This window comes from Guillardia theta (assembly GCF_000315625.1).
Source record: "Guillardia theta CCMP2712 unplaced genomic scaffold GUITHscaffold_21, whole genome shotgun sequence".
NCBI classification, from domain to species: Eukaryota; class Cryptophyceae; order Pyrenomonadales; family Geminigeraceae; genus Guillardia; species Guillardia theta.
The window spans coordinates 644,261-652,577 of record NW_005434653.1 but is presented as its reverse complement, the minus strand read 5'-3'; the positions used below and the strand labels follow the sequence as shown (position 1 = coordinate 652,577).

The following is an 8,317-nucleotide window of genomic DNA, read 5'->3' as shown; positions in this document are numbered from 1 at the left end:
GTCATGCCCCTCGCACCAGACAAGAGCGCTTCCAGCGTCAGCTGCATGGTGAGGGGCTGATAGGTGGCGGCGCGTTTGCGAGCCAAGACCTCAGCAGCAGGTCCGTCATCAGGCACGAAGTGCCGACCAAACGCCGCATCCTCAAGAGGCATCGAGCGCTGAGCAATGATGTCCGCGAGATACCAGATGAAGCGGAGGGTGTCAGGATGCAGGGTACCGTCCGTCGAGATGGCAAGAGGGATGAACGCTCGAGGAGGAGTAGTCATAGCATATGCAGCGCGATGTTTGCGAATCTTCTCAGACGCTGCAACATGGAGGGCGTCGAGGTTGACCTCCCCCCACTTGGTCAGGTCGGCCGAGCTACCAATGTAAGGGTGGACCAACGTCACGTCCGCCATCAAGCCGCCCGGCCTCGTACTGCTCGGACCCTCGATCGCGGATTCCAGGAATGTGGATATCGCCCTTCATCTTCAACGCGGCCATGAGGATGGGAGGGTACCTGCCGTCGAGAACGAGGATCCCCCACTGTATCGATGACGCTCTGAAGACCAGCTTCGTTCAGCATCGACCGAATCGTACGAGTAAGGTTGTCATGCGCCGTGGGAAGCTTGGAGGATCGGCGTTTGCAGGTCTGGAGATGATGTGCAGCAACGGAGGGGTCGAGCTCGCGCTGACATCCATCACATTCCGTCGGACACTGGCAGATCGGCATGCCATGGAGATAGCAGTCGAGCATCTGAGCATAGCGGTGCGGGAAGGCCTTGAGGGGGTAGTAGCTCGAGACTCGCATCGGAGAGTGGCTCAGGTCACGCTCAGGAAAATGAGCGAAGATGGTAGACTGCACTGTCAAGACCCTATCCTGCGACTTGAGCGAGTGTGTCCTGCGGCTGTGCAAGGTGAGGATATCACGCTGCTGATCGGTCAGCGCAGCGCGAGCATGCACATGGCGAGGGAAGACGCGCATGACAAGAGGGGTCACATTTCGCTGCGCAGGCGGAGCAATAAAGTGCTCATGAGACGAGTCGACGAGAGCGCGCAAACCAGGGATGTGTACCACAGATGCCGGGGGGCGGCCTGCGTCATCAGGTACAGCAGCCGGGGCAGGTGGGATCGCCGCGCCATCTGCAGCCGGTGCAGGAGCCCTCACACGACGGTAGAGGATCGCTCCAGCATTATGAACGAAGTCGTGCGCCTCAACGAAGAAGGTCGCCAGAGGATGCTTCTGGGCACGGAGAGATCTCGAGCAGTGAACGTCCAGGCTATGAGGAGAGGGCAGGGTCCGGGACATGGGCTGGTCAGAGTACCAAGCGAGGAAGCGAGCGATAGCCGTATAGTAAACAGCGGGGTGTAGACCCTCAGAGGGCGTGAACTCGTCCCCACCCCGACTATGCGGAAGCTCCCGCTTGAACCTCGCAAACTCTAGCAGGTCGGGATGCGCGGCGAGGTACTGCGAGGAAGGCCAGCGGTGGTATTTCTCAAGCGCCAGGTGGACAGAGAGGTCAAAGCGACGAATCTGTGATTGGACCCGCGGGAGAAACGGAGAAGACCCCTGGAGGAAGAAGCGCAGCTTCTGGAGATGGCTCGCCCTCACCAGCGTCTTGAACATGAAGCCATGCTGGACGAGCCCGAGCTTCGAGAGCTCTTCGTTGAGGGTAGTAGAGGATTTACTGGCAGGGTAGCAGGGTACGGTATGCGAGTAAAACTCAGAGTGTCAGGCATAGCCTACAGGATTTACTGGCAGAAGGTAAAAAGTGCCTCAAGCAAAACAAAGCAGGAACAAGCTAAACCTCCTGGCACACAGCGCGCAGCGAGAAGCTGCACAATCACACACAAAACACAAGCCCGAAAAGAACCAGCACTGCTGGCACCCAGACGCGGCACCGCCAGCCCAAGCGCGAAGCCGCGCAGACAAGCAGCCTAAGGGTCAAGCAATCAAGCAACTTGAAGCAGCAGGAGCATGCAGGAGGAATAAAATCCCTTAGACGCGATACCCGGAGGCAGCCGACTGACCACTGTCAGTCGAGACGTCCGCTGCCGCCACAAAGCGGGCGGCCGCGGACGGAGCAAGGGCAGCCGCCGACAAGGAGCCGGCGTTGCCCGGGGGTCCGCCTGGGGCAGCGGACGGAGGGAGGCTGGACACAGGAACACGGTACCGCTCGAGGTAGTCCTCCTCGCTAGCCTCCGAGTCAGCGGTAGCCGAGTCAGTGGTAGCCGCCCGTGACGGCGGCGACGCCGCAGCAATGCCCAAGGACCGGCGTGACCCGACCGATGCCGGGGAGGAAGCAGGCGAGCTCGGACCAGCAGCAAGCACCCCAGTGGTGTCGAGCTCTCCGGAGGCACCCGACGTCACAGTGAGGGACGGAGACGCCTCGCCAGCTCCGCGCCGATCGTCGGCGCCACTCGACGTGTTTCCCCCATCGGAGTCGGAGACCTCCGGCGAAGACTCCTCCTCAGGCGACTCGACAAAGTCCGAGGAGGAGCTGTCCTCTGGCTCGAGAAGTGCTTGCGCCCGCAAGGGCGTCATGCGCCTCGCACCAGACAAGAGCGCCTCCAGCGTCAGCTGCATAGTGAGGCGCTGGCATGATAGGTGGCGGCGCGTTTGCGAGCCAGGACCTCAGCAGCAGGTCCGTCATCAGGCACGAAGTGCCGACCAAACGCCGCATCCTCAAGAGGCATCGAGCGCTGAGCAATGATGTCCGCGAGATACCAGATGAAGCGGAGGGTGTCAGGATGCAGGAGTAGTCATGGCATATGCAGCGCGATGTTTGCGAATCTTCTCAGACGCTGCAACATGGAGGGCGTCGAGGTTGACCTCCCCCCACTTGGTCAGGTCGGCAGTAAGGGTGGACCAACGTCACGTCCGCCATCAAGCCCTCGTACTGCTCGGACCCTCGATCGCGGATTCCAGGGATGTGGATATCGCCCTTCATCTTGCGGCCATGAGGATGGGAGGGTACCTGCCGTCGAGAACGAGGATCCCCCACTGTATCGATGACGCTCTGAAGACCAGCTTCGTTCAGCATCGACCGAATCGTACGAGTAAGGTTGTCATGCGCCGTGGGAAGCTTGGAGGATCGGCGTTTGCAGGTCTGGAGATGATGTGCAGCAACAGAGGGATCGAGCTCGCGCTGACATCCATCACATTCCGTCGGACACTGGCAGATCGGCATGCCATGGAGATAGCAGTCGAGCATCTGAGCATAGCGGTGCGGGAAGGCCTTGAGGGGGTAGTAGCTCGAGACTCGCATCGGAGAGTGGCTCAGGTCACGCTCAGGAAAATGAGCGAAGATGGTAGACTGCACTGTCAAGACCCTATCCTGCGACTTGAGCGAGTGTGTCCTGCGGCTGTGCAAGGTGAGGATATCACGCTGCTGATCGGTCAGCGCAGCGCGAGCATGCACATGGCGAGGGAAGACGCGCATGACAAGAGGGGTCACATTTCGCTGCGCAGGCGGAGCAATAAAGTGCTCATGAGACGAGTCGACGAGAGCGCGCAAACCAGGGATGTGTACCACAGATGCCGGGGGGCGTCCTGCATCATCAGGCACAGCAGCCGGGGCAGGTGGGATCGCCGCGCCATCTGCAGCCGGTGCAGGAGCCCTCACACGACGGTAGAGGATCGCTCCAGCATTATGAACGAAGTCGTGCGCCTCAACGAAGAAGGTCGCCAGAGGATGCTTCTGGGCACGGAGAGATCTCGAGCAGTGAACGTCCAGGCTATGAGGAGAGAGCAGCGTCCGTGACATCGGCTGGTCAGAACAATGGATTTACTGCCGGGCAGAAGGTAAAAAGTGCCTCAAGCAAAACAAAGCAGGAACAAGCTAAACCTCCAGGCACACAGCGCACAGCGAGAAGCTGCACAATCACACACAAAACACAAGCCCGAAAAGAACCAGCACTGCTGGCAACCGTCAGCGCGGCACCGCCAGCCCAAGCGCGAAGCCGCGCAGACAAGCAGCCTAAGGGTCAAGCAATCAAGCAACAAGCAGCAGGAGCATGCAGGAGGAATAAAATCCCTTAGACGCGATACCCGGAGGCAGCCGACTGACCACTGTCAGTCGAGACGTCCGCGCTGCCGCCACAAAGCGGGCGGCCGCGGACGGAGAAAGGGCAGCCGCCGACAAGGAGCCGGCGTTGCCCGGGGGTCCGCCTGGGGCAGCGGACGGAGGGAGGCTGGACACAGGAACACGGTACCGCTCGGCGGCGATTAGACCCTCAGAGGGCCGCGTTGAACTCGTCCCCTCCCCGACTATGCCGCCCGGAAGCTCCCGCTTGAACCTCGCAAACTCTAGCAGGTCGGGATGCGCGGCGAGGTACTGCGAGGAAGGCCAGCGGTGGTATTTCTCAAGCGCCAGGTGGACAGAGAGGTCAAAGCGACGAATCTGTGATTGGACCCGCGGGAGAAACGGAGAAGACCCCTGGAGGAAGAAGCGCAGCTTCTGGAGATGGCTCGCCCTCACCAGCGTCTTGAACATGAAGCCATGCTGGACGAGCCCGAGCTTCGAGAGCTCTTCGTTGAGGGTAGAAACCTTCGCTCGGAGCTGACTAGCATGAAATCCATCCGTGCCGATAGGCAGGCCGCCAAGTGTAATCCCGCCAGTGACGACCTCGAAGTGAAGAAGTTGAATCTTGAGACGTTGATGCCAGGAGGGGATGTAAACTTTCGTAAACTTTTTTGGCAACATCCTCATCATCACCGCGAGCGTGAAGGGGCAGGAGCGCTGACGCGGTTTGCGAGAACTTCAGACAGCCGTCTCGATCGAGTCCGAACTGAATCGCTCGAGGGTGAGACGAGAGGAAGTGCTGGTCAAGAAAAGAGCGAATCCCTGCCAAAGCAAGCTTCGTCGCGAGTCGACGGTGTGCAGAACCGATGACAATTGGCCGGAGACCAGGTTTATCAGCTCCCTTGGAGAGGGGAATAAATCTGCCTCCTCGACGAATGGCTGACAGGGCAGGAATAAGAAGATCCGGCATCCGGCCAAGAAGGACCCCTTGGAGGATATGTTTGCAGTAGAGCTTCAAAGCTGCAGGATGACTAGAAAGGGGTGACAGGTGTTGCCGAATCCTCCACCCTTGGTCATCGGTCCCCGCAAAGGAGCTGTAGCGCTTGATCGCCTGGATCAGGCTAGTGGTGTCGAGGATGTCAGTCAAATCCACCTGCAGTACTGCAAGCGCTTGCTGGGTGAGATGATCCGCGGAAGCACTTCCAAAGGCAGGCGACGCACCATCAGGGAACTTCTCTTGTGCTTCAGCAAGAAGATCAGCGAAAGATTCAGCCTTGTAGATGCCGGAGCTCAGTAGTGTCCGTACCGCCCGATGAAGGTCACCCGCAGTGAACTGATGAATCGCCAACTGTCTTTGGCGCTCGCTCTCAGAGGTGAGGGACAGCGTAGGTCGCGGCGGAGGAGCAGGCTCAGACTCCTGAGACGATTGGCCGGACTGCCGCTGCTCCCTCGGCCTGCGCGGTTGTGGTCGCTGCTGTGGTGGTTGCTGGTGTTGCTGCTGCTGCTGCTGCTGACGCGGACGCTGCTGCTGACGCTGGCGTTGCTGCTGCTGCTGCTGCTGCTGTTGCTGCTGCTGCTGACGCGGGTGCTGCGGCTGCGGCTGCTGCTGCTGCGGTTGCTGCTGGTGGCGGTGGTGTTGCGGCTGCGGCTGCGGCTGCGGCTGCGGCTGCGGCGGCTGCGGATGTGGCTGCCGCCGCCGTTGCTGTTTCTGCCGTTGCCGCCGCGGGGCGGTTGCAGCTGCTCGGACTCCTGCAGCTGCTGCTGTGGGAGGGACGAGGGCTGCAGGTGCCGAGGTGACCGCCGAAGTTGCTGCTGCTGCTGCTGCTGCTGCTGCTGCTGCTGCTGCTGCTGTCCTTGGGGCGGTGAAGGCTGCCGCGCCCCCTTTGCTTGCTTCTTCCCATGGGTTTCTGCAGCAGGCAGATAGCGCTTGAAAAGAGCTTTCCATTCACCCTTCAAGAAACGTCGGCACTGGCGCTTGATAAGCGCGTCCTTGGTAGGACCATTGGCAGCCTTGGGTACGGGAAGCAGTAAGGCGGGAAGGTGCTCAAAGAGCAGAACAAGGGTCTGATAGCTGGACGAGGAAGGATCATATCGATCGATGAATTGCAGCAAAGACACAAGACAAGTCAGCCAAAGCTCTGCAGTCTCACCAAAGAGGTGAGACGCAGTGACATGAGGACGAAAGCGCTCATGAATATAGAGGAAGACTCGGAGGTTGGACATCAACCACTGCAAGCCCTCCGGCCAATCTGAGGTGGCCATAGGTGGAACCGGGGGCACATCCGTAGCAGAATCAGGGTCGGCATCAGCAAGGTCAGGTTGATCATCCTCGTCAGGCAGGACATTCGCAGCACAGGCTGATGCATCGGATGCCTTCGCAGGGCCCCCGAAGAGGGACGGCGGAGAGTCAGCGCCTGCAGCTGGAGACTGAGAAACATCAGCTGAGGAATCAAGCTGAAACAGTCGGCGGTAGGCATCATCCGAGCTGGATGATGAGGAGTCCGGAGAGGAGGGGGAGGCAGCACCAGGGGCCGCTGGGCGCTTGTCCTCCTCCCCCTCCCCCTCCCCGGTCTGGGCATTGTCAGCATCCACAAAAGACCTTTGTCAGTGAGGCGGGCTCGACCCGCGGAGAGGCCTCAGTCAGGTTGCGACCGCTGAGGTCGACAATGGCGGTGGGGGAGGGGGAGAGAGGAGCCACGGGAGGCGACTGGAGGAGGGAAGGGGACCCCAGCAGATTCCCTCCGGATACAGGACGCAGAGCAGGAGAGAAAGGAGTGCTGCCGAGTCTGCGCCTCTGGGCCTGAGCTACCCAGCGTCGAAAGAAGGAACGCCGGTAGATGCGCAAGCTGGACCGACGAGCAGGAGTTCGGCACTTGGGGGAGAGCCTCCGCTTGAACAAACCCATTGGAGAAAAAGAAGGGTCAGCCGAGCGACATGGTATCGCCCGTCACTAGTAGTAAAGCCCAAGGTAGATCTCGACGCCTCATGCCAGTGACAGGTAGTGGAGCCAAATGTTGCGATAAGCAAGGTTGAGCCACTGGAGGTGGAGCGGAAGGGCGTCGCATGCCAGTCCCACCGTACAAGGGAGAGGATCAGAACAGAGCACAAGTGAAACCTAGTGCCATGAGGTCTCGACAGAGCCCAAGATACCAAGTAGCATGCAGATGACCGCCAGGAAAATTCAAATTTTTGAATGAAAACAGGGAGAACCTGAAGAAACTCGACGAATGGTGTGAGGAGATGACAAGAAAACGCTCACATGTGAAAGAGCAAGTTCGACCTCGAGGAGGTCGAAAAACGGTAGAGATGGAACACAGAAAGCAGGAAAACCATGCAGGAGGAATAAAATCCCTTAGACGCGATACCCGGAAGCAGCCGACTGACCACTGTCAGTCGAGACGTCCGCTGCCGCCACAAAGCGGCAAGTAAATCCTACCCCGGAGGCAGCTGTAGGAAGCTTGGAGGATCGCCGTTTGCAGGTCTGGAGATGATGCGCAGCAACGGAAGGATCGAGCTGGCGCTGACATCCATTGCGTCGGACACTGGCAGATCGGCATGCCATGAAGAAGCAGTTGAGCATCTGAGCATAGCAATGCGGGAAGGCCTTGAGGGGATCTAATAGGATTTACTGACAGAAGGTAAAAAGTGCCTCAAGCAAAACAAAGCAGGAACAAGCTAAACCTCCTGGCACACAGTTCACAGCGAGAAGCTGCACAAACACACACAAAACACAAGCCCGAAAAGAACCAGCACTGCTGGCAACCGTCAGCAGACCCGGCATCGCCAGCCCAAGCGCGAAGCCGCGCAGACAAGCAGCCGAAGGGTCAAGCAACAAGCAGCAGGAGCATGCAGGAGGAATAAAATCCGAGACAGCAGAGCCTGGGGCAAGCAACGACGGTCACTCGAAGCCCGGCTGCCCGCCGGTCCGCGCTCGCCTGCTTGCTCACCGGCCCCGGGGCCCTGACCAGCGGGGTCCTTGGGCACAGCGGCACCGTCGGCGGTGACGGGCCCCCGGCGGGCAGCGCCGGCTACCGTACTAGGCTTACCGTGACGGCGCCGGGTCCGAACTTACTGCGGCCGGGCCTGGCATCGGGCCGCCACTCAGTGAGGCTGAGCTAAGCCCGGCCGGGCGGTCACCAGTACCGTACGGTGACCGGGCCGCGGCACTCCTCACTGACCGAGCTCGGTGGCATTAGTACTAGTCCCGGTGATCTCCTTTCCCCCCAGTTTGTTTATTACCAGGGGAGGTACCCCCAGGACCCCCCATACTCCCATCTTGACCACCCCTCCTCTATGACTGGCATCCTGCCGGA

General features: G+C 59.9%; 2 protein-coding genes across 2 annotated transcripts; one reads left to right on the top strand and one right to left on the bottom strand.

The window, feature by feature from the left end:
* Positions 1-1,978: 1,978 nt before the first annotated feature.
* On the bottom strand, positions 1,979-3,746 carry GUITHDRAFT_105741 (hypothetical protein; the record flags this gene model as incomplete). Its single annotated transcript, XM_005835519.1, has 3 exons — positions 1,979-2,560; positions 2,614-2,682; positions 2,850-3,746. The coding sequence occupies 3 exons, from the start codon at positions 3,744-3,746 to the stop codon at positions 1,979-1,981; spliced, it is 1,548 nt and encodes a 515-aa protein (XP_005835576.1).
* Positions 3,747-4,445: 699 nt separating this feature from the next.
* GUITHDRAFT_105740 (hypothetical protein) lies at positions 4,446-6,435 on the top strand (the record flags this gene model as incomplete). The annotated part of the gene is made up of 8 exons (XM_005835518.1): positions 4,446-4,729; positions 4,956-5,045; positions 5,125-5,182; positions 5,394-5,797; positions 5,921-6,031; positions 6,089-6,161; positions 6,205-6,268; positions 6,386-6,435. The coding sequence occupies 8 exons, from the start codon at positions 4,446-4,448 to the stop codon at positions 6,433-6,435; spliced, it is 1,134 nt and encodes a 377-aa protein (XP_005835575.1).
* Positions 6,436-8,317: the final 1,882 nt, after the last annotated feature.